Source organism: Mobula birostris, chromosome 14, assembly GCF_030028105.1.
Source record: "Mobula birostris isolate sMobBir1 chromosome 14, sMobBir1.hap1, whole genome shotgun sequence".
Classification (NCBI taxonomy): Eukaryota; Metazoa; Chordata; class Chondrichthyes; order Myliobatiformes; family Myliobatidae; genus Mobula; species Mobula birostris.
Window position 1 is genome coordinate 7,999,951 of NC_092383.1, and position 26,615 is coordinate 8,026,565.

The 26,615-nt window shown below is 40.7% G+C and overlaps 1 protein-coding gene across 5 annotated transcripts in view; it reads left to right on the forward strand.

Annotated features, from left to right (window-relative positions):
* Window positions 1–25,630, forward strand: part of pias1b (protein inhibitor of activated STAT, 1b) — a 279,909-nt gene extending 254,279 nt beyond the window's left edge. For all 5 annotated transcript variants that reach the window (XM_072278052.1, XM_072278048.1, XM_072278050.1 and 2 more), the window contains 5 exons: window positions 10,342–10,472; window positions 16,647–16,809; window positions 18,010–18,149; window positions 19,948–19,985; window positions 22,355–25,630. In XM_072278052.1, the coding sequence (XP_072134153.1) occupies window positions 10,342–10,472; window positions 16,647–16,809; window positions 18,010–18,149; window positions 19,948–19,985; window positions 22,355–22,660 (778 nt within the window). In that variant the 3' untranslated portion in view covers window positions 22,661–25,630. The remainder of the gene's footprint in view (window positions 1–10,341; window positions 10,473–16,646; window positions 16,810–18,009; window positions 18,150–19,947; window positions 19,986–22,354) is intronic.
* The last annotated feature ends 985 nt before the right edge of the window (window positions 25,631–26,615 follow it).

A 26,615-nucleotide genomic window follows, 5' to 3' on the forward strand; every position in this document is an offset into this window, starting at 1 on the left:
GGGTGGAGGCCTGTGACTAGTGGTGTGCCACAGGGATCAGTGCTGGGTCCTTTGTTATTTGTCATCTACATCAATGATCTGGATGATAATGTGGTAAATTGGATCAGCAACTTTGCTGATGATACAAAGATTGGAGGTGTAGTAGACAGTGAGGAAGGTTTTCAGAGCCTGCAGAGGGACTTGGACCAGCTGGAAAAATGGGCTGAAAAATGGCAGATGGAGTTTAATACAGACAAGTGTGAGGTATTGCACGTTGGAAGGACAAACCAACGTAGAACATACAGGGTTAATGGTAAGGCACTGAGGAGTGCAGTGGAACAGAGGGATCTGGGAATACAGATACAAAATTCCCAAAAGTGGCGTCACAGGTAGATAGGGTCGTAAAGAGAGCTTTTGGTACATTGGCCTTTATTAATCAAAGTATTGAGTATAAGAGCTGGAATGTTATGATGAGGTTGTATAAGGCATTGGTGAGGCCGAATCTGGAGTATTGTGTTCAGTTTTGGTCATCAAATTACAGGAAGGATATAAATAAGGTTGAAAGAGTACAGAGAAGGTTTACAAGGATGTTGCCGGGACTTGAGAAACTTAGTTACAGAGAAAGGTTGAATAGGTTAGGACTTTATTCCCTGAAGCGTAAAAGAATGAGGGGAGATTTGATAGAGGTATATAAAATTATGATGGGTATAGATAGAGTGAATGCAAGCAGGCTTTTTTCACTGAGGCAAGGGGAGAAAAAAACCAGAGGACATGGGTTAAGGGTGAGGGGGGAAAAGTTTAAAGGGAGTATTAGGGGGGGCTTCTTCACACAGAGAGTGGTGGGAATATGGAATGAGCTGCCAGACGAGGTGGTAAATGTGGGTTCTTTTTTAACATTTAAGAATAAATTGGACAGATACATGGATGGGAGGTGTATGGAGGGATATGGTCCGTGTGCAGGTCAGTGGGACTAGGCAGAAAATGGTTTGGCACAGCCAAGAAGGGCCAAAAGGCCTGTTTCTGTGCTGTAGTTTTTCTATGGTTTCTATGCTGCCTGACCGACCTGCTGAATTCTTTCAGCATTTTGAGTGTGTTACTAAAGAGTGAAAATGGATCCTTTTCAGGTCGTCAAGCTGTGACCAGTGGGAAACTGTAGGGAGCTCCAGTTATTCACAATTTATATCAGTGATTTGGCTGAAAGGAACAAATGCCAGTGTGTTTCCAAATTTGCTGCTAATGTTAAACTAGACAGGATTGACAGTATTGTAGAGGATTGTAAGTAGGCATCACTGACACATACTGTCCTAGTACACATACTGAGTAGATGACCCCAAACATGGCAGATGGTGTACAATGTGGAAAAATACAAGGTTATTCACTTGGAATTTAACAGAAAGGCATAGTATTTGTCAAAAAGATGTGAGATTGGGTGGCAGTCTTTTCAAAGCCAAACACAGGTGCAGCAGGGGATTAAAATACAAATGGTGTGTTAGTCTTTATATGAAGAGGATTTAATTACAGGAATAAAGAAGTCATATTGCAGTTGTATAGGTGAGATTGTGCCTAAAGTAGGTTAAAAGGTCGGCACAGCATCATAGGTGAAAGGGCTGGTACTGTGCTATAATGTCCTATGAAAAGTTGTACTTGCCATAGAGCGGTTCATTTGACTGCTTCTGAGGGTGATGAGGTTGCCATAGGAGATGAAAGTGAGTAGAATGAATTGTATTCCCCAATTTTTAGAGGAGTGAGGGGTGATCTCATGGAAATTTAAATTCTGAAAACTTGACAGGCTAAATTACATGTAGATTGCTTCCGCTGATTAGGAGACTAGTACCAGAAGGCACCTAATCTCTTAGTGCAATATTACCAGGCTAAATTGTTTCAATGAACATGTTCTTCACTCAGAATAGTGAAGTGCACTGTTTTAATAAATCCTTATGAACTGTATACAAAACCTAATGGTTGAGTTCACTAGCAGAATGGCAATTCTGGATTGGGTGTTATGTAATGACCCAGATTTAATTAGGGAGTTTAGAGTAAAGGAACCTCTAGGAGGTAGTTTGAGAAGGAGAAGCTAAAATCAAATGTATCAGTATTACAATGAAGTAATGAAAATTACAGAGGTACAAGAGGCTGCGTTCCTGGGAGCATTTCGGAAGGCAGGGAAAAGATGAAGTATTCTAAAGGAAGAATGAGGCAATTGTGGCTGACAAGGGAAGTTAAAGGCAGCATAAAAACAAGAGAGGGCATATAAGAGAGCAAAAATTAGTGGAAAGGTAGAGGATTGGGAAGCTTTTAAAAAGCACCAGAAGTCATTAAATAGTCATTAAAAAGAGAAAAAATGAAATATGAAGGTAAGCTAGCCAATAATATGAAAGAGGATACAGAAAGTTTTTTTCAGATATATAAAAAGTAAAAGAGAGAATAAGAGTGGATATCAGACTGTTGGAAAATGGCGGATGAACTTCAGTACTTTGCATCAATCTTCACTTGTGAAGACACCAACAGCATGCCAGAAATTCAAGAGTGTTAAGGATCCAAAGTGAGTGTTGTTGCTATTACTAAGGAGAGGTGCTTGGGAAGCTGAAAGCTTTGAAGGTAAACGAGTGACCTGGACCAGATGAACTACACCCCGGGGTTCTGAAAGAGGTAGCTGAAGAGATTGTAGAGGCATTAGTAATGATCTTTCAAGGATCACTAGATTCTAGAAGGTTTCAGAGGACTGGAAGATTGAAAATGTCACTCCACTCTTTAAGAAGGGAGGGAGACAGGAGAAAGGAAATTATAGGCCAGTTAGCCTGACTAAGGTGGTGGGAAAGGTGTTGGATCCTATTATTAAGGAAGAGGTTTCAGGGTACTTGGAGGTGCATGCAAAATAGACCAAAGCCAACATGGTCTCCTTAAGGGGAAATCTTGCCTGACATATCTGCTGGTATTCTTTGAGGAAATAGCAGGCAGGATAAACAAAGAAGAGTTAGTGGATGTTGTTTATTTCGATTTTCAGAAGACCTTTGACAAAGTGCCACATATGAGGCTGCTTAACAAGATAAGAGCCCATATACTATTACAGGAAAGATATTAGCATGGATAGAAGATTGGCTGACCGGCAAGAGGCAAAGGCTGGAAATAAAGGTGGCCTTTCCTTGTTGGCTGCCGGTGACTAGTGGTGTGCTGCAAAAGTCAGCGATGGGTCAACTTCTTTTCACGTTATAAGTCAATGATTTGGATGAAGGAGATGATGCCTTTGTGGCCAAGTTTGCGGCTGATACGAAGATAGGTAGAAGGGCAGGTTGTGTTGAAAAAGCAGGGTGTCTACAGAAGGACTTGGACAGATTGGAAGAACGGGCAAAAAAGTGTCAAATGGAATATAGTGTAGGGAAGTGCATGGTCATGTACTTTGTTAGAAGGAATAAAGGCATAGACTTATTTTCTAATCGGGGAGAAAATTCAAAAATCAGAGGTGCAGAGGGATTTGGGAGTCCTGTTGCAGGATTTCTTAAAGGTTAACTTGCAGGTTGAATCAGTGGTAAAGAAGGCAGATGCAATGTTCCGCCACCTCCAACGGGATCCCACCACTAAGCACATCTTTCCCTCCCCCACCTCTCTGCATTCCGCAGGGATCGCTCCCTACGCAACTCCCTTGTCCATTCGTCCCCCCCATCCCTCCCCACTGATCTCCCTCCTGGCACTTATCCGTGTAAGTGAAACAAGTGCTACACATGCCCTTACACTTACTCCCTTACCACTATTCAGGGCCCCAAACAGTCCTTCCAGGTGAGGCAACACTTCACCTGTGAGTCGGCTGGGGTGATATACTGCGTCCGGTGCTCCCGATGTGGCCTTTTATATATTGGCGAGACCCGACGCAGACTGGGAGACTGCTTTGCTGAACACCTACGCTCTGTCCGCCAGAGAAAGCAGGATCTCCCAGTGGCCACACATTTTCATTCCACATCCCATTCCCATTCTGACATGTCTATCCACGGCCGCCTCTACTGTAAAGATGAAGCCACACTCAGGTTGGAGGAACAACACCTTATATTCCGTCTGGGTAGCCTCCAACCTGATGGCATGAACATCGACTTCTCTAACTTCCGCTAATGCCCCACCTCCCCCTCGTACCCCATCTGTTACTTATTTTTATACACACATTCTTTCTCTCACTCTCCTTTTTCTCCCTCTGTCCCTCTGAATATACCCCTTGCCCATCCTCTGGGTCCCTCCCCACCCCTTGTCTTTCTTCCCGGACCTCCTGTCCCATGATCCTCTCGTATCCCTTTTGCCAATCACCTGTCCAGCTCTTGGCACCATCCCTCCCCCTCCTGTCTTCTCCTATCATTTTGGATCTCCCCCTCCCCCTCCAACTTTCAAATCCCTTACTCACTCTTCTTTCAGTTAGTCCTGAGGAAGGGTCTCGGCCTGAAACGTCGACTGCACCTCTTCCTAGAGATGCTGCCTGGCCTGCTGCATTCACCAGCAACTTTTATGTGTGATGCAATGTTAGCATTTATTTCAAGAGGATTAGAATATAAAAGCAAGGATATAATGCTGAGAGTTTATAAGGCATTGGCCAGAGTGCACTGTAGGTATTGTGAGCAGTTTTGGCCCCTTAACTAAGAAAAGATGTGCTTAGCACTGGAGAGGGTCTAGAGGAGGTTCACAAGAATGATCCCAGGAAAGAAAGAGTTAAAATATGAGGAACAACACGTACAACACGCTCTTCAGTCCTGACGAAGGGTCTCGGCCCGAAACGTTGACTGTTCGTTGCCACGGATGCTGCCCGACCCGCTGAGTTCCTCCAGCGTGTTGTGCGTGTTGCTTTGACCCCATCATCTGCGGAGTATTTTGTGTTTAAAATGTGAGGAGCGTTTGATGGCTCTAGGCTTGTACTGGCTGGCATTTGGTGGGGGAGGGGGGGAATCTCATTGAAACCTATCAAGTATTGAAAGACCTTGCTAGAGTGGTCTTTATCAATGTGCACCAGAGGGCACACTCTCAGAATAGAGGGTCGTCCATTTGGAACAGAGATGAGGAAAATGTCTTTAGCTAGAGGGTGATGAATCAGTGGAACTAATTGCCTCAGATGGCAATTATTTAAGGCAGAGGTTGATAGTTTCTTGATTAATCAGAGTGTCAAAGGTTCCAAGCAGAAGGGAGAAGAATGGAGTTGAGAGGGATGATAAATCAGCCATGGTGGAATCGCAGAACTGACTTGATGGGCCAAATGGCCCAATTCTGCTCCTATATCTTATGGTCTTATTAGTTTAAAATCTTGAATTGGCTCAGATATTGCAGAGCCAAATTAGATGGAGAATAGGGTTTATAGGTTGGATATGATGGCCTCCTGTAAGGGTCTTTTGGACTGCGAATTATTCACCATATTTATAAGCCATTAAGATAATGAAATTACGTAGCTGTGACCTCTGGTTTGCTAGTGAACTGCATATGGGTATTATCCTGAGCCATGTAAATAGATGCATTGGATTTCTAAGAATGAACATAAACTGGAATTTTGGCCACTATTTCAAGGAGAGTGGAGTATAAGTGATTCACTTCAATCTTTTTATTTAAAATGAGATGTTCTGCTTTGGGAGCATTTGAATGAAGGTTAAGTTGGTTGATTTCCTCAGATCAAAGTTCAGTTTCCATTTATTATCAAAGTATGTATACATTATACAACCTTTGAGATTCGTCCCCTAACAGGCGGCCATGAAACAAAGAAACCAGAGGAACTGTCGAGGGAGGGAGGGAATGAATGAGAGTATAAGAATATATCATGCAAACAGTAAATGTAAGCAAATAGTGTTCTGATCTGAAGTCCGTAGAATCTGTCCACAGATCCTTAGTTCAGTGCAGAGTGGAGCAGTGAGCTGAACTGGTCCGACCCTTGCCTCAGGCCCCAGCACCCTGACTTTTTCAATCTGGCCCGGTGCTTAAATCATCATCCGAATGTTCAATTCAGTCACTTCAGTACACTCCAAGGCCTGAACTCCGCCTCCTCAGTTCAGCCTATACCTGACCTTTCCGATTCGGCCTGGTGCTTAAATCCATTGAATCTCAGGTCTCCTTCACTCTTGGCAATGGACCCGCTGCCTCTGCTCGCCTCAGTCTTGTCGCATCGAATTTCGTCCACGTGCAAAGGGAAGTTACAGACTATTATTCATGATGATCCTTCACCAGAAAAAGAGTGATTAACAAAGTAGTTGTTTTCAAGAATGGATCGTCTTGAGAATAAATTGAGCAGGGTGGACCTGTACTGATTGGAGTTTGGAAAAATGACAAGTGAGCATATTAAATTTATATAGACTAAATTGACTTAATAGGACTTATCTTGGGTGGCGTTCCTGGGATGTATTTTCTGGTACATGTTGAAACACTCTGGTCTGGCAACTCCCATTGAATCTGTAGTACAGATGCAAGTCAATTAATTCTCACTAGGATCTTAGTAATCCGTAGTTAACTAACCCATCAGTGCAACTTCTGCAGTCGTAGCTGACAGTATTTCTGACTTGCGGAAAATTCAGGTTGCTGTTAGTTCTTGAAACCCTGTAACTTCCATTTCCCACAACTGTCCCACTTAAAAAGAACAGTTTTGCTCAGAAGAAAATGATTTAAGAGCAATTTCTGTGGTCTGGCTTCAGTCACGACCCAAGAGTACCAAACTAGAGCATTTTAACCTGTAATCTAGCTGTCCAGTTACGGCTTGTGTGGGACTTCGGTCCGCAATCCTTATTTTTGAGGATGCCCAAAACTTTCTGGTATTGTCTACTTCAGAGAGCTGTAGAGGCTGAATCCTTAAATATGTTCAAAGTTCAAAGTCAAGTTTATTGTCATTTAACTATATACACTGTTACATGCCCACAGTTTGATCACGGGACAGTGGGATGATTTAATGGTCTTGTGAGTGGGATGTTGTAATTGTCTCATGACCGTGGGGTGATGTTATGTCACGTGATGGCATGTTCCCTACAGTATTTAAGGAAGCCCGCTAGGTGTGACGCAGTTTTACTTTCTATTTTAAGGTGCAAACGCGTTGTTGCCGGCAGTTTCGCCAATTGCTGCCAGTTTTTGTTTGTTGCACCTTTGTTTTACCTTTACAGTCTAGTATTGCAGAGTGAATACCTTACCAAAGTACGAGAACCCAAAAGATTGCGTAAAGTTAATGATGTTCGGTGTTTTGGAAGTGATTGACTGTTTGGAATTGGAATCGTCCGGGAAATTGTGGCATGCATGTTTGAGTTAAACCCCTGCAAGGTCAGGACGGTTTGTGCAGTGTCCACCCTCCAGCCAAAAGGTCAGTTTTTTTTATTTCTTTGTGATTGCTTCAACAAGGCATCGCTCGACTGTGATCGGCAGATTCGTCATTTTCTTTGGAGGAATTGTTGCTGCAGTAAAGTCTCTCCTTAAGGACTGTAAAAATCTCTTGGACTTTTCAACTTACTACTTTAAGGCTGTGCTTGAATGAGAACTCGTTAAGAACTATTTTTAAGTTTGACTATTTGAGATAGCCGCATAACAGTTAACTTCTGGTTAAACTAATTTGTTTACTTTTCTATGTGTTGAGTAGAGGTTAATAAATATTGTTGTTTGTTTATAAAACCTGACTCAATTTCATATCCATTGTTGCTGGACAGGTGACAACACATATACACATATACCATCAAATGATTTGTTTCTTCAAACCAGCGTGTAAAGCATTGTAGTATACATAATACACATAACACATAATAACTTATGAAACTAAGGGTGAAATCTTCCGATGGATTACACATAAATAAACAACCTAAAGTGCACTAATTAAATATTGTAAGGTACAGAACAAGTCAACAACTGACACTTTGAATGCGATGCAGCAGGGAGTTCAGAAGCCTAATGACCTGAGAGAAGGAACTGTTTCTCATCCTGACCATTCTTGTTTTAATGCACCAGAGTCAAAGAGGATACTGGATTGATCGGCAGGAGCTTTAATAATACTAAGGGCCCTGCGTACGGAGCGCTCCTGATAAATGTCCCCGATGGATGGAAGGGACCCTATGATCCTCTCAACCACCTCACAGTCCTTTGTAGGAACTTTCAGTCCGAAGCTCAGCTGCTCCCAAACCAGGTGGAGATACAACTTGTCAGGACACTCTCAATGGTGCTCATATAAAATGCAATTAAAATTGTGGGGGGTTGGGGGTGTACAGTTCACTTTCCTCGATCTCCTTAGGAGGTGGAAACATTGCTGTGCTGCTTTGTTCAAGGAGGTGATATTAAGGGAACAGGTGAAGTCATCTGTGATGTGAACTTTCAGGAACGGTGCACTTAGCTCTCTCTATGGAAGAGCCTGTATTCTCAGAGAGGGATGGTTCATTTGCACATTCCTGAAGTCTACAATGACTTCCTTGGTCTTCTCTACGTTCATACTTAGTAAATTTATTATTAACGTGTATTACGTCTCCATATACTACCTTTCTTGCAGGCATTCTCAGGAAAACAAAGAAATACAATAGAATCAATTAATATATTCAAGACAGATCAAGTTTTGCACATTATAGCTATTGAGAGCCAGAAGGACAGTAGAATTGAAGTTTAAATCAAATTAGATTTGTGGTTTGAATGTCTGTGTAGTGTAGAACCATAATGGCCTTAACCTTTTTAACGTATGTTGAAAGAGGGTAAAGCTGTGGCAAGTAGTATTTCAATCTAGATGAGTGTTGAGTCACTGAGTTTGAACATTAAAAAATGATAGAATGGTATACCTTCTAAATGATGGTAGCGAGAAAGAATGGAGGTTTGAGAGATCTGACATTAGTGCAGATTGTTAAAATATATAAAATATTTTTAAAATGGATTACTAGCTATCCTATCTAGAAGATAGAGTGTGATGAGGGAGAGGTATATTGCATCGGTCAAAATCTTTGTTCAACCTCCCCTGCAGGCAGTTCCAAACACCAATCTTAAAGATCTTGTTGGTTTAGAAGATTGCGCTGTGATTTATTAATCTTGTACCTGGTCTCCTAGCTTTAAGTTTGAAGATGAATATGTGTGGTATTCCTTTTGGGAGATTTAAGTTAATTGGGTGATTTAAGTTTCAAGACTTTAAGAAAAATGAATAGTGTGAAAATATTCATGTAAATTAAGACGGGGGAACGTAATCTAAAAAGTAGTCAGGCCTTTTTACAGAGAGGAAAAAGGAGTTTGTTACTCTTGAGCAAGTGGTAATGTATAATTTATTGATAACTAAAATTTTAAAAGGTGCTAAGAATAGGTATATGGATTTAGGGCATATGAACTTATGGCAAAATGTGCTGAATGATCTACTTCTGTTCATGTTTTCGCTGAATTGGTTATGAACTTGGTAATTAAGCAGACTTTTCTCAACTGTGTGATGTATTTCTATCCCATATGAGATAGTGGTCTGTAACTAGACAACTGGTTTTGTATATGTAAACATGGTTCAAGGACAGAAAGAACTTCACACTTTGCAGTTGGCTGTAGTAGTGTGTGATTATTTATTATTATTATTATTATTATTTTCTTCTATACTATGTATTGCATTGAACCGCTGCTGCTAAGTTAACAAATTTCAGGACACATGCCAGTGATAGTAAACCTGTTTCTAATTCTGGGTTATAATGACTGATTAGAGAATCCAGAAACTTGAATTCATGACATTAGAAATGTGTTCATGTTCCACCAGAACATCTGGGGAGTTTAAATTCAACACATCTTGAATCAAAACTAGTATCAATAAAGTTGACTTTTATGTGACTGAGTTGGAGCAACAATTAATACTCCATTTTACTATTAATTAGACAGTATATGCTTAAATCACTGGATTATTATATTAAAAAACTATCTGGTAAAATTAACATAAATGGGTGTCTCCTGACTGCTGTCTGAAATAGCTGAATGAGACACTCAATTTAAGGGGCAGTAAATATCAGTCTTGGCCGTGCCCTGTATGTAAATAGCTGTAGGGGGTGTATGCAGCAATAGTAAACTTAAGTAGTTTAGATTTTTTTTTGTAATTCTGAGTCTGTGTTAATATTATATAATTTATCTTGGATGTTTCTATTTTAAATGATGTGTTCTGTGTTGTATAATCCTGTTTATTAAATTCTTCAAAGGACTTGTTGCGCTTTGATCATTTTGTGTATGTATAGAGGTGAGAGATATAAAGAACAAAAGTGACCCAGTTTACATCAAAGGATTCTCTATTCCAGGGTAAAGTTTAGAAATGCAGCACATTTATGTTTGTCAATATTTTGAACTTCAAACTCAAATGGCTTTTAGGTGGTTATCTTGTTCTGAATAGTTTAACAATGATGGTTGTAAGGCGTAGACTTAATTGATCTGTGAATTCTTTTCATAAAACAGATTGTTTATGGAAATCCTCAGTTGTTGCACAGACTGTGATGAAATTCAGTTTAAAGAAGATGGAGCGTGGTCACCAATGAGAATGAAGAAGGAAGTTCAGGAAGTCAATTCGTCTTTTAATGGAGTGGATGGTAAGTACTTTGGGTAAAAGAGTATGCAAAAGCAAGCAGTTTCAAATAAATTTGCTTCGATGGGCTACACAGCTTCATATGACCTCCTGCTGAAAACATTTAATTTGAGAGAAAGCTTTTTTAAGCAGAATTTGGTCAGGCCACAGAATCTACTTTCAATGCATATCAACTTTCACTTTGCACAGCACTTGAGAATGATCCCGGGGATGAAAGGGTTAATGTAGGAGGAGCGATTGATGGCCCTGGTCCTCTACTCACTGGAGTTTAGAAAAATGAGGGGGGTGGGGGAGAGATCTCATTGAAACCTACCAAATAATGAAAGGTCAACAACAGGAATTCTGCAGATGCTGGAAATTCAAGCAACACACATCAAAGTTGCTGGTGAACGCAGCAGGCCAGGCAGCATCTGTAGGAAGAGGTGCAGTCGACGTTTCAGGCCGAGACCCTTCGTCAGGACTAACTGAAGGAAGAGTGAGTAAGGGATTTTACTTTCAAATCCCTTACTCACTCTTCCTTCAGTTAGTCCTGACGAAGGGTCTCGGCCTGAAACGTCGACTGCACCTCTTCCTACAGATGCTGCCTGGCCTGCTGCGTTCACCAGCAACTTTGATGTGTGTTTAATGAAAGGTCAGGCAGCATCCATGGATGGGAATAAACAGATGACAGGGCAGACCCTTCACAGGACCCTGATGATGGGTCTAGATAAAGTGGACGTGGAGAGGATGTTTCCAATAGTGGGTGAGCCTCGGACAAGAGGCGCAGCCTCAGAATACATGGACGTCACTTTAGAACGGTGATGAAGAGGAAATTCTTTAGCCAGAGGGTGGTGAATCTGTGGAATTCATTGCCACAGAAGCTTAATAGATTCTTGATTAGTAAGGGTGTCAAAGGTTATGGGGAGAAGGCAGGAAAACGGGATTGAGAAGGAAAACAAATAAGCCGTGATGGAATGGCAGGACAGACTTGATGGGCCGAATAGCCTAATTCTGCTTCTATGTCTTAAGGTCTATGATTGTATTCATAGTCCTGAGAAACAAATATGATTTTAAAAACCCATCTGTAAAGAACGATCTGCTCACAGCTTTCTCAACCTATTTCCAAGTGGATGAGACTCTGCAAAATCCTAGGCTGCGTGGGAGATGGAAACTGAGGGAATGCCATTACAAACCAGACTTGCCATTGTTTCAAACAAAAGAGTTGATAAAATTTTGTATAACAATTGCGAACAGGAATAACCTTTCACTTCCTTGAGTCTGCTCTGCTGATCAGTTAAATCATTGATGTGATCTTTGGCATCAACTCCACTTTCTTATTCAATCAATGCAATCTAAAAATCTAATCCCAGTTTTGAATATACTTAAAGGTACCTTTACTGAGCAAGACCATTTGGACCAACAATGGTCAGGGTCAGGAACCTGTTACAGACATGATCTGCATTTCAGCTCTGTGCTGTAGTTTTCTATGACACTGACCCACAAATTAGTTGCCCTGGGATTACTTGTGAATGATAAATGAGCAATGTTGACAGGGGCAGGGACCTTCATGTTAAATGGTCTTCCAAGATGGTTTATTGTGATCCGTCAGTACATAAGGAGCATGAAATGATTGTTACTCTGGATCGGATGCAGCATTAAAAAAGCACTAAACATAAAGAGCACAATAAAAACACTAACTATAAGTACAGAAAACACATAGAATGTATGTTCATAAAGTGCCACGAGGAGTATCTACATAATGTGATTCTGACAGGAAATGGTTAAAGTAGTGGTCGTGGGATGTGTTAATGGATGGAGGTATTGATCGGCCTGACATCTTGGGGGAAACATTTTTGAATCTGGCAGTCCTGGCACAGATTCTACATAGCCTCTTCCCTGAAGGGTGTGGAGCAAACAGCCCATGAGCAGGGTGGGTGGGATCTTTCATGATATTGCTGACCTTTCTGTAGCACCTTTCTGTATCACTGAAGGACCTAATCAATAAGCTTCAAGGCCTAGGCTTCAATACCTCCTTGTGCAACTGGATCCTTGATTTTTCTCTCTTGCAGACCCCAGTCTGTTCAGATTGGGAGCATCTCCACAATATCCATCGGCACAGTTACACCTCAAAGCTACGTGCTTACCGCCCTTTTTCTACTCATTTTACACTTATGATTGTGAATCTAAGCACGACTTCAATCCCATATTTAAGCTTGCTTACAACACCACTGTCGTTGGCTGAATGAAAGGTGGTGATGAATCAATATATGAGTGGTGCCAGAACAACCTCTCACTCAATGGCAGCAAGATCAAGGAGCTGATCATTGGCTTCAGGAGGAGGAAACTAGAGGTCCATGAATCATTCCTCACTGGTGGATCAGATGTGGCAAGGGTCAGCAACTTTAAATTCCTTGGTATTAATCACTTCAGATTACCTATCTTGGGTGCAACATGCAAGTGCCATTATGAAGAAAGCATGGCAGCGCCTCTTGTTTCTTAGAAGCTTGGAAAGATTCAGTATGTTATCTAAAACTGTAGATGTGTGTTGGCTAGTATATTGATTGGTTGCATCAAGGCCTGGTATGGAAACAGAAATGCCTAGAAAAAGTAGTGGGTACGGCCCAGCCCATCATGGGTAAAGCCCTCCCCACCATTGAACATATCTACACACTGCTGTTGCAGGAAAGCAGCATCAAGGACCCCCACCATCTAGGTCATGCTCTCTTCTTATTGCTGCTATTAGGAAGAAGGTACAGGAGCCTCAGGACCCACACCACCAGATTCAGGAACAGTTATTACCCGTCAGTTATCAGGCTCTTGAACCAAAATCGATAACTTCAGTCACCCTATCACTGAGCTGTTGCCACAATGTAAGGACTCACTTTCAAGGACTCTTCATCTCATGCTCTTGATATTTATTGCTTATTTATTACTATTATTATTTTTTGTCGTCTTGCATTTGCACAGTTTGTTGTCTTGTGCACATTTGTTGTTTGTCCATCCTGATGGGTGTGTTCATTGATTCTTTTATGTTTCTTGTATTTACTGTGAATGCTTGCAAAAAATAAATAAATCTCAGGGTTGTATATGGTAACATATACGTACATTGATAATAAATTGACTTTGAACTTTATGTCATTGATCACTGGTAAGCTAGTGTCAGTAATGTGTTAGGCAGATTTCTCTGCCCTTGTAGAGCCCTCCTGTCTGCTGCAGAATCAGAATCAGGTTTATTATCACCAGCATGTGTTGTGAAATGTGTTAACTTAGCAGCAGCAGTTCAATGCAATACACAACACAGAAGAAGAAGAAAATAATAAGTAAATCCATTATAGTTATACGTATACTGAACAATTAAAAATCATGCAAAAAAAAGGAAATAATATATATAAAAAATGTGAGGCAGTGTTCACAGGTTCAACGTCCACTCAGGAATCGGATGGCAGAGGGAAAGTATCTGAATTGCCGAGTGTGTGTCTCCAGACCTCTGTGCACAGTGATGATGCACGATAGGATGCTCTTGAGCATGGGTTCGCATAGGTATTAAGATAAAACCTAATCCGACCTGACCAAATCCTATCCTCTAAAATATGGTAGCCATCAAATATGATGTTCTTGACTTGAAGTTTTTCTAACCAATCTTGAGATAATTTCTTCAAGTTATTTCATGAAATATGAAGCTGACACATGCTGATTTGACCTGATCGTCCATTATATGGTCTGATCCCATTGGGATTGGGCCAGACCTAGAATCTGACCTCGGGTTTATGATCAGAGACATATGTCATGAAACTTCTTGTTTTGTGGTGCGCGCATGCGCACGCACACACACACACACACACACCCCAAAAGAGAGCAAAACTAGTGAGGTAGTATTCATTGTCCCTTCAGAAATCTGATGGCAGAGGGAAAGAAGCTGTTCCTAAAAACAGAGTGTGTGTTTTCAGGTTCCTGTACCTCCTTGCTGATGGTAGTAATGAAAAGGAGGCATTCCATGGTGAAGGGAGCCCTTACTGTTGGATGCCACCTTTTGAAGATGTCCTTGATGGTGGGGAGGTTAGAGCATGGAGCTGACTGAGTTTGCAATTTCCTGCAGCTTTTTCCATTCCTGTGCATTGGGCCCTCCATACCAGATGGTGATGCAACCAGTTAGAATGCTCTCCATGGTACATCTGTAGAAATTGTTCTCTTGACATTTCTTTTACAATTTAGTTTGAAAGATGCACAAGCATTACACTAAGAAAAATAAATTTCTAACCTCAAATTGTTGTGAAATTGAATATTTTAAAACTAAGGTGCGAAACTTCCTGGAAAAGTATCCTGATAGTCATTAGTCCTCAACTGGCCTGGATACTTGCAGTCTCTGTGGCATGACATCTGTAAAAGTCAATGCTCCCATATAAAAATGAAGTGATGTATCACAATACAGTTGTTTCTAAATACAAATCAAGAGTACCAGTAAAGGACCACGAAACTAAATCCACAGCAAAATTTAAATGTTTTTTAAATTAGTTGACTGATGGCATCATATTATAGAACTCTAATCTGGCAGTCTCAGGACTTGGGTGCTAAACTAGCAGATCTTCTGGATTATTAGTTATTACCTCAACACACTCATTTCACTTTCAGTAGCACAGTAAATTATCTTATGAATTGGTTAGGTTAAAGAGAGCATAGGAAATGAAACTCAGTTTGTTTTGCTTATAATTGTAATATAACTCAGCTCCATCAATAAACTTATTCGTATTTTTCACCCCCATGGCCCTGTTCCAGTCAGCCGCCCTTGGCATTATGCAGGTCTGCAGCGATCATTGGGAATATTTAAAGCAGAGGTTGATAGGTCCTTGAATAGCAAGGTCATCAAAGGTTACAGGTAGAAGGCAAGGGAATGGAGTTGAGAGGGATAATAAATCAGCCATGATGGAATGGTGAAGCAAACTTGATGGGCCAAATCACCCTGATTCTGCTCCTGTGTCTTCTGTTGCTCATAGATATCAGATAGTAGGATCTTGTTCTAATGAATGAACTAAGTGACAAACCTTCAGGATTTCCAAACAGTCAGATATTGAATTGTCTGAGTTTAAGTGTATTTGGGAGTTTAAAAGCCCAAAGGCTATGGTATTAAGGAGTGAATGTGTCTTTCATGCTGGTGAAGAGCTTATCCAAGTCATGGATGATACCTAATGTGAAAGACACCCCACCCTACATACCTACAGACAAATAAAGAGAAACTAAAGATGAATTTTATTTGTCTCAAGTACGTCAAAACATTTTACGTCAAGTCAACGAGGATAGTGCTGGGTAGCACACAAATATCACTTCCGGCCCAACGTAGCAACATCTTTGGGATGTGGGAGGAATCCCATGTAGTCCGGTAGAGAACATACAGATTCCTTATAGATGCAGCGGGGATTGAACCCAAATCGGTGAAAGCCGGCGCTGTAAAGTAATGCGCTATACGCTACGGTACTGTGCCACACTAAACAGGTATTACAACAATCCATCCACTAAACAGTCTAATCACAAAGAATATGAAAGTGCAGAAGATATAGGCAGATTCTAGAGAAGGCAGTGATAGATGTAAGCTAGTCCAGAACTAATGCTAATAGTATAACAAAAAAATAAAGCCCTTGTAAAAGATTTTGTTCCCCAGTGTCAGATTTGCATTGCGGTTTCAAATTTCAAATGTTTCAATTTAATATGAGGATGTATACAGTATATAACCTGAAATTCATACTCTTCACAGACACTTAGGAAACAAGAAACCCCCAAATAATGAATGATAGAAACATCAGAACCTCAGAGCCTCCCTCCCTCCCTCACCCACGCCCAAGCAGCAGCAGAATCGACACTCCCCCCACTTGCGCCAGCAGAAGCACAAGCCCCCACCATGCAAGCAAGAGCAGGTCACCCAAAGAGATCTTGATCCAGAGACCATCAAAAACTATAGAAACTACTAAATAATTTGCTCCATTATTACATGGAAGTTAAATTACGTTCCACACTATGTTTTGGAAGTGCATTTAATTTTGTTTGAGCAACGGATTTGTTGGTGGAGGGAGCCCAAGACAAGAATGAATCTGCTCAGAAATGGAAATGGAGAATATTCCTGAAAAAGTGAATATTCATTAATGCTGTCACCCATTTTCTAATAATTAAATGTTTACAGAAATGTGGACTTTTTTGATTTATTTGTTAGGTGCATGTCCAAGCTTACCCGAGCAGAGACATTCATCACAAGATAATAGGAAGGTTGAAGTGATTGATCTGACGCTTGACAGTTCATCAGATGAAGAAGATCAAGAGCCCCCTGTGAAGAGATACCCTGCCATTTCTTCTCCTTCACCGCCCATCAACAAAGGGTATGTTTTGCCTTGGAATCACACTACTGTGAATGTTCTTATATGTTTGCAATGACTTTGGATTGAGAAATAACTATATGATAATATGAAAGCTAGAAATGCATGTAGAATCAAATACTTTTTCTCCTTTCCAAATACTAATTGTTGGTAGATGCATCCCTCCCGAGTACTTCCCTCAATGGAAGTCTCTTCTGTTGGCTTTAATTAATCTTTGCAAAGCTTTAGCACTTTTTTCGTCGTTTGTCATTTCTATTTGGTACATCTTGAGACACTTCATTCTGAAAACTACTGTATACATGTCACCTCAGTCTGTTGCTTCTATAACTAAAGAGGTCATATCATCAATGCTATTGTGTTTGATAGCTAGTCTTCTTTCAAACTCTAGGCAACTTCTGGAGTCCAAGATGCCAACTTCTATAAAGAAGGGATCCTTATTCTCCACGACTGCTGGACTAAGTGTGTACATGTAGGAAAAATAAATGTGCTAGGTTTTCTAAAATTGACTCCTTCTACCTTAGGCCACGTACTTATCAATCACCCCTCGTAGTTTAGAGAGGATTTGTGAAAGATCCACATTGCCTAACAGAAGAAGACTTGAATTAGTTGTATCATCCATAAAAAATCTTTTACTCACAGGCTTTGGGAATTGTCTTGCCTCCCACACTGCCATGCTTTTGCTGCAAGGACCAGCCTACTTGTATATTTTCAGAAGCAGCACTGGACCTTTTTGACACCTTAATCATGACCTTTCTTATACTGTATAATTGTTTTGCTAAGGCCAGATCAACTTTCACATGACATTTATTTGCTGATTTAAAGGTACAGCAGGGTAACAGGTCCTTCCGGCCCAAGGAGCCCACTCCATCCAGTTACACCCATGTGACCAATTAACCTATTAGCTTGCACATCTTTGGAATGTGGGAGGAAACCAAAGCACCCGGAGGAAACCCACGCAGTCACGGGGAGAACGTACAGCTGTGAAATTGAGCCCAGGTCACTGGTGCTGTAGTACTGTTACTCTACCTTGTCATCTTAATTGCAACCTTTCTTACACTGTTAAACAGGGGTCACAATGTAGAGATCAGAAAATCAACTTTTACTGTAGTAGCTAATTGATTAGAGACCAGAATCAATCTTGTTGGTCTTTTGAAAAGATGTTACAAATAAATTGTCTTTAATATTTGGCTTTTTTTCCTGTAGAGTTTTAAATCTGCATCATCAGACATCACCAGTCACAAGAACTCCCAGTATACCTACTCTGGACTCAAACTTCATTTCTGCTCCTTTTCAAGATTACCGTCATTCTTACCATTTACCAACTCTGCCATATGAATTGCAAGGTAAGCTGCTTGCAGTGGGCTGTGGTTTTATTGCTGATATGTGTGCTACAAGCAAAGTCACACCTAATGAGAAACCAACAATGCAAAAAATGTTCAGAAGGTACTCCATTGTGTGATAACTTCCCTCTGGCACATGTCGAAGCAACTTAGATTCATGAAACTCTTTAAATTAAAGTGTGAGATTATTTTTGTGATATGGTTATTGAATGTTGTTTGTTGTCATACAATGCAGCTGTCAAATGTTCCTTTTGGTTCGCATTTTCTTCCCTCTTCTAAAGCAACTGATGCCATTACATGGTTGACTGTAGCTGCTGTACCTCACTCTTTTTGTGACATTGAGTTTTGACTGTCTGTTTGACTTTTTCCTTGCAAGCTTGGCACAGTGGTCAATATTAGGGTGTCACCGTGATATAGCAAAATGCTTTACAGCACCAGCTGTAAGATAAGGGTTTGATTCCAGCCGCTGTCTGTAAGAAATTGGTATGTTTTCCCCGCGACCTCATGGGTTTCCTCTGGGTGCTCCAGTTTCCTCCCACATTCCAAAGACTTACAGGTTACGGTTAGTGAGTTGTGGGCATGCTATGTTTGTGCCAGAAGAGTGATGGTAATGGCACTTGCAGGCTGCTCTGCATAATCCTCTCCGATTTTATTTTGAAGCAAACAACACATTGCACTGTATGTTCCAATGTACATGTGACTAATAAAGTTAATTATTTATATGGACCCGTAAAATTCTCTCCAGCCCTGGCTTGCATACCAAAATCATCCCAGTCCTTCTCAGACTCTGTGTTGTTGCGTGAATGAAATCACCGGAGAGAGAGTTACTGGTAGATAGAAAGCAGCTTCTTTATTCGACAAAACAAGGTACAGCAGGCATCGATACGCTTTCGGTGGAAAGGTCTGCTGGCCCAGTATGGGGCTCAATATTTATTTGCTAAAGAGCAATCCATATTTACAAAGTATAGACAATGCTTTCTTTTGAAGCTACATACAAAACTTCACACCTTCTGAATGCATCCATCCCACCAGCGCCAGCAACATCAGGACTGATATTCGAGAATCCATTGTTCCAAACTGAATCCACAATACATTTATTTGGTATTTTACATGCTTAATATGAAGGACAATCCATATTTACAAAGTTCAGATAATGCTGTCTTTGAAACTGCATGCAAACGTCACACCTTCTGGTTTACATCCATCCCACAGGCACCAGCAGCATCTGGACTGGTATTCCGGTATTCACAGCTTTTAGGAAATGCATTGTTACAAATGGACTGCGATTCTGGTATTCACAGCTTTTAGGAACAGAAGACTGGTGGCCAAAGCCATTTGCTAAGTGTAAATGACCTAAACCCAAAAACTACTCTTAACACTCTGTATATTAATCAACTGATGTATTAATTCTGTGTAAATGCTAAACATCATAAATTTCAATCTACCTGTTTTTATAAAATGTTTCTATTGTTTATAAAGATTTCTATCGCTTTTGCTGAAATTCTAAAAGTTGAATTGGTGAATCTACTGCAAACACTTACGTTGGAAAATCACTCCTTAATGCCTATAGCACAAGTACAGACTTGTGCGTTCAGTCAGGCTAAGATGTAACTGCAGGGACTGTGGCTCAGCGAATTGCAGATTGCATGCTCTTTTACATTCAGTCCTAAACAATGCAAACATCTCAAGTTACTTAAACGTGTTCTGATCAATAATAATGGTATCAGACTGCAAATGAAACTTGATATTGCGAATTCCATAGTGTTTCTGATGATGTGACTTTTTTCCTTTCTTTGAACAGGTTTAGATCTATTTCCCTTCTTGCAAGGGGACAATCAGGTATGTAACATGTCAAAAACTTTTGTCATTTGAATCTTGTATTAATCATGAATATATCAAAGATTTCAGGGGAAAATGCAGCTAACTTTCTTTTGTTTAGGATTTGATACCTCTGTAGAAATTGAATACAGTGCAATATTTCAAAACTTGAAATAGATTCAAATAATGTGGCACTACCAGAAGTTGATTGGGAGACCCGAGTATGTGTGACAAACTTGTGACACACCCCAAGGGGTATATTGCATTCAGTTCAGATGTCTGCGCATTGACTAGTGATCAGGTCCCCTGTTTTTTTTCTTTTATATATAGGAATTTGGGTATTACTGCTCAATTGTCTATGAGAAAATATTATCGGGCTGACACCTTGGAACAGTAGCAGTTGTACTGGGAAGATTCTCGCACAGAAACTACTAGAGAAGGGAGTTCAGCAATATTAGTGGAATAATAATATATTTCCAAGACAGGATGATAAGTGTCTTGGAGGAGAAGCCTGCAGGTGGTGATCTCAACCACTGACTGTCCTTGTCCTTGATGATAGAAGAGAAGGTGTTGGGAAGTGCTGTTGGATTAAGCTGACTAAGTAACAACAGTGCCCTTTGTAGATGGTACACCTTGCAGTCATGATCCAAGATGGAACAGGTAATAGATATATTAGGGTGGGTAGCTGGGGTGCCATCATGCATGCAGCGTCATTGAGGATGGTGTGAAGCATCTTGAGTATCGACATTATGCCGAAGTAGGCAAGTGAGCAGTATTCATTTTCCCAAACTTTCCTCTAGTAGATGGTGGAAAGGCTTTACAGAATCAGAAATTGAGTTATCACAGGATGCCCAACTTCTAACCAGCATTTGTAACCACAGTATCCCTGGGATGTTTGTCATGTTGATGCCATTGGACATCAAGGGTAGATGGTGAGACGGTCATTTTGCAGATAGCCATTGTTTGGACTTGCACACAGACGTGGCTGACTTAATTTGCTGAGGAGCTGTAAATGGGATTGAATGTGAACATTCCCAATTCAGATTTGATATATGCAAAGTTTGACTACTGCTAACGGTTGGGTCTGTAAAACGTCCTTGAGCAACTCCTGTAGCGGAACCCCATGGTGCATTAGTTGATCACTGCTGCCATAACCATTTTCTTTTGTGAGACATTTTCTTTCACCAGTCTCATCCTGCTAAAGTCTTCCTCTGAGATACAGAAATGAGGCAGCACTGTCCTTTATCTGGCTGGTATGAACACTGAATTGAAAATTAATTTCACTCACTGCAGGTGGCTCAGTGCATTACATATTGAGAAACATAGTTCTAGACCAGTACAGGGAGCTCAGATGGTTCAACAGCCTGAGGCAGACCCCCATTGATCACAGTAATGGTGCCCCAGGCATTGAGTTCAGATTCAGTCTACATCAGTTTAACAAAAACACCTCCAGATATATTAAAATCAGGATTAGACAAATGATAGAAAAATGGAGGGCTATGTAGGGGGGAAGGGTTAGATTGATCTTGGATTAGGTTAAAAGGTTGGCACAAAATCATGGGCTTGAAGGGTTTGTACTGTTCAATATTCTATGCCACTCATCCTCCGGCTCAGTGAGAAACTGACATGGTTTGAAAGGCATTTGTAATCCACAGTAAAGTAATTGTGAACATTTAAATTGACCAACTTAAAAATTAAAAACAAATTTGTAACAGATGCAAGTGCCATTGTAAATGATACAGGAGGCGTAGAGTCATACTGCATGAAACAGTCACTTTGGCCCACTTGTCCCTGCTGACCGAGATGTCTTTCTAAGCTAAACTAATTTTCCTGCATTTTGACATGACCCTTTGGGCCTTTCCTAGTCATTATTCCAAATTACTGGCTCTTTTGAATGCATTAAAGTTGAAGCATATTTAATTAACTTCATTTAACAAACCTGCCTTTTTATATACATGTAATCGTATCTATATGAGGTGACACAGCAACGTTGCAGTTAGCGTAATGCCTTACAGCGCCAGTGAGCAGGGTTTAATGCAGCCTCTACCCATAAGGAGTTTGCAAGTTCTCTGTGGGTTTCCTCTAGTTACCTTGCACGTTCCATAGATGTACAGGATAGGGTTAGTGAGTTATGGGCATGTTGTGTTGGTGCCAGAAACGTGGTGACACATGCGGGCTGTCCCCAGCACATCCTCGGACTGTGATGGTCATCAGCATACAATGACACATTTTACTGTTTCGATGTATATGTAGCAAATAAAGCTAATCTTTAATGTCAATGATTTGAATACCTTGGCATACGAATTAGTTAGGGTTACTTAGATGAATGAATAAATTAAAAAGCCCAATTTATGACATTAATGTTTGACTCTTGTGTTCTTCTGTTGCAGCATTACAGCACCTCCCTCCTTGCTGCAGCAGCCGCTGCAGCGAGTGCTTCAGAGGACCAGGACCTCATTCACTCCTCACTCAACCGATTCTTTCCGTACAGCTCTTCGCAAATGTTCCTGGAGCAGCCAAACTCGGCACCCACCAGCACGCTGGCAGTGACAAATGGCAACAGCAGCGGGAGCAACAGCAGCCTCGTCTCCTCCAGCAGCTTGCGGGAAAATCTCGGACACGCTGGCGCTACCCGGAGCAGTGTGGAGAGCGGCACCATTTTTGGCACCATCCCAGATGTTATTCCATTGGACTGATGTTTGAAATTATGGATAATTTTTTTGTGTGGTAGGGCTGGGAAAGGGAGAGAAAGAAGGAAAAAGTCTGGTTTGTTTCACCTTTTAAAAAGAAAATTTAGAAGTGTAGAGACCCTTTTTTTAAATAAATGCAAAAATAAAAAAAAGACACCATGTACAGAGAACAAAATACTATATTTTCAGTTAACTTTTGTATATAAATTCAAGACTGTCTGTCTTTTAAGGTTATTTCAGTTTACTTTGTGAAAGCAGAGTTTTTACGATGTATGTGTCTGTTCTGTGATATTACTTTTTGTATTTGTTGTTCAATGGCATTATTTCTTCCACAGTTGACATTATTTGAATTAGAATTTTTTCATTTGTGTACTTCACTGTAGAATATTTCTTTTGGAAAGAACTAAATGTCAATGGTTGACGATGATACTTTCCTTTTTTTGTGCAAATAATTTTATTATTCTTTAAGTTATGTAAAGTATCTTGGCTGTTTTTCACATCATTCCCTCTGCGTTAGCAGGAAGTAACTTTGGGGAATGCACAGTACCGTACCGTTTATTTTTTCACAAAAAAAAAGGCCATTTCTGGTAAACATTTGGGGAGGGTGGTGGTGAAGGTTATGGATGACCCTTTCACAAATCCCACACGTTCCTTGTTTTAATAAAGTAGCATTCTTCAGGCATTAAGGAATTGTAATAAGGGAAGGGATGCATCCTTTTAGGTTCAACCTTTTATTCCTGTTTCTCTAAAAGGCTCTAACTGCAGAATACTTCCAGTTTGCAAACCTGTTATTTTTCATTTCATTTCATCCACGTGCACTATTTCCTGACCAGGCATTGTCATATTACACCCAACTTGCTGGAAAGAAGCCCGATTAGGTATGGAATATATCCCCGTCTTTCAAATGCCCCACTTGGCCAAGCACTAGCTTCAACTGCGTTCTCCCAGTTTAAACTTGTCTGCCAGAATTTGGGTATTTCTAGTTTCCTGATGCATTGTCCCCTAAACTAACTAAACTGCCTCTCGTCCAATCCTTGACTTTGCTTTCCGTCATGTTTCTGTGATCTGTTCCTTGTTCAGTGTGTTAGGGTCTTTGCCAAGTGTGGAAGTAATGAACCAAATTCCTTCTCTCCCCTCAATAAATGTTCCACATTCTCCTTTCAGATGGCGATTCAGTCTCTCAGATCCTTGAATCTAAAAGAATTCTCAAACTAATGGTTGGAATGCACACAGAGTGAGATGTGCATTCTAACCATTGATGTACTAAAGTAAATGTCTTCTCTCCACCCTTCCCATCTTGCTGTTATAGATTGGTTGAACAGTTCATTTCTAAGCGCACCGGAGGGTTTTACGCCTGGAAAAGAAAAGGTATAAACTACTCAGTGCTTCACTAAGGCCATAAATTAGAATAAAAAGACCATAAGACATAGGAGCAGAATTCGGTCATTTGGCCTATTGAGTCCACTCCGCCATTCCGTCTTGGCTGATTTATTTTCCTTCTCAACCCCATCCTCATATCCCACACTGAATTCTCTGCAGACCCTATTAACTGATAACAACCTGTGCAGTTATAATTGCTCAGAACATCTGATAGAGTAAAGGGGATAATCTTGTTGGTATTGTTCTTCTATTGACCTGTATTTGAAATGCATGGGCTGGGATTATGTTTATCCACAACATGCTAACTCCTTCCATGACTACGTCCAACTTATGCAGTGGAAGACCTAGGAAAGATTAGCGGCCACTGGAAAGTGATGGGCTTCTGTGTAACCATATAACAGCAAACAGGGAAGCGAGGATGGTAATTAGCAAGTTATAGTCAAAGGGAGCAAATGTTGGGTAATGGAAGTGGGTTCTTGAAAACTTCAGAGGAAAACAGAGCAACAACAGTGGATCTATCTCAGCTGCTGCTTCAGTAAGCTTAAGGTTAAAGCTATTTTTCAGCATCTGCTCCATACTCAAAGTTCAAAAGTTTAAAATTCAAGGTAGATTTATTATCAAGTACATACATGTCACCATATACAACCCTGAGATTCATTTCCTTGTGGGCATACGCAATAAATCCATAATAGAATAATAACCAAAATAGAATCGATGATTTACTTGCTGCAAATTGCAGTGAAAATAACTTGAAAGAGGTATATTTAAAAGTGTATTTAGTAGTGTCTGCAGTCTACAGAACATCGCCTTGGTCCACTGATGCCAACATGAACTCCAAGGAATCGATGGCTTTGCAAGCCGTTGAATGTGATTCAATAGGGATAAAACTGAAGTTGGCTAAAATGTTGTGGAAGTGAATCACTATCAGGTGTCGTTTGGCCATGGGCCACTGGGGAGGTGGTTCATGCTTTCACCAGGATTTTGTTTCCCAGTGTTATCCATGTTTTGTGAACTCTGTTTTCAGATAGGACTGAATGGACAAAGAGTTGGGTTCATTGGAAAGCAGCACTTGGATTCAAGTGATGCTCGTGTCAATGACAGGGTTATCTGTGTCTTAACACAGCTGGGTCTTTCAGGTCACCAGCTGCACTTTGACAAGTGAAGAGAATTTTAAAAGGAGTACACCAGCTTGTACACATGACTTACCTACTGTTTTTGTAGGGTATTCTAGAAGTTTGCAGTGTTGAGAGTCTATTTTATTTGTACCCAGAGTCACTGTAAACTAGTTTCTCCAAGCATGGAAACTCCCCTCTTCTGCAAAGTTGTAAATTCTGTTGATCATTCTCTGAGGGTGTCAAAGATAATTCTGATACTTTTACTGCCTTAAATCTTTCACAGTGCTGGCTTCCGTGACCGCATGCCAAACCAGAGAAATGGCTTTTTTAAAAATAATTGAGTATAGTAGACCAGTGTCGGTTTGTATAAAGTACCACGTGAAAATATTTATTTCATGCATTGGAAAAAGAATTGTTTACTTAATGAATGTTATCTGTTAATGTAGAGATCTTTTAGATGTAATAAAGCAGCAGTAAGTTCCCAGTAATGAAATTTTGGTGTGTCCTTTTCAGCCTCCACTTGTATTGCTTTCATTTTGAGTTGCATCGAAAGTGCCGTCCTGGACCAGTTAATAATACTGAAATTGCTCAACCTTTCCACTTCTGATCCATCTGAGAGGACTGGTGTGTGTTCCCTCATCTTACCCTTTCTGAACTCCACAATCCATTTTTTGATCTTACTGATGTTGTTGCTGCATCACCACTCAACTAGCTGGTCTATCTGCTTCTATACCTCATGCCTCATGGAACCTGTTGTCCAGAGTGAACAGCACCAGTGGGTAGGTGGGGATGGGGATTGGTTCAAGCTTATCTCATCATTCATGGTCTGGCTTTAAGCACAGTAATGTCGCTTGGTGGTGTTGACTGGCCCCATTTAACAGAAGCAGGAAAAGATATTCAGTCATCTTCGCTTGACATCAGTGAGGTTTGTTAGCATGTGGTTGGATGTGTGAAGTTAGCTGAAATTGTTTGTGATTTGGTTTGAATGAAGATGTCAAATGTGCAAAGCACCAGCAATTAAGTGAACAATGTGCCTTAGTAACTGGGGAAATTCAGTGATTTATGCCTTGAATCTTCTGATTCTAACACCGCAAACTCTTAGCTTGTTGTACAGATGGTGCACTGTTTCTCCGGTGGTAATCATGCATAAGACAAAGGAGCAGAAGTCGGCCATTCGGCCCATTGAGTCTGCTGAATCATGAATGGATCATGAGCTGATCCATTCTCCCATTTAGTCCTACTCCCCCGCCTTCTCACCATAACCTTTGATGCCCTGGCTACTCAGATACCTATCAATCTCTGCCTTAAATACACCCAATGACTTGGCCTCCACTCCCGCCCGTGGCAACAAATTCCATAAATTCACCACCCTCTGGCTAAAAAAATTTCTTGGCATCTCTGTTCTGAATGGGCGCCCTTCAATCCTTAAGTCATACCCTCTTGTACTAGACTGCCCCATCATGGGA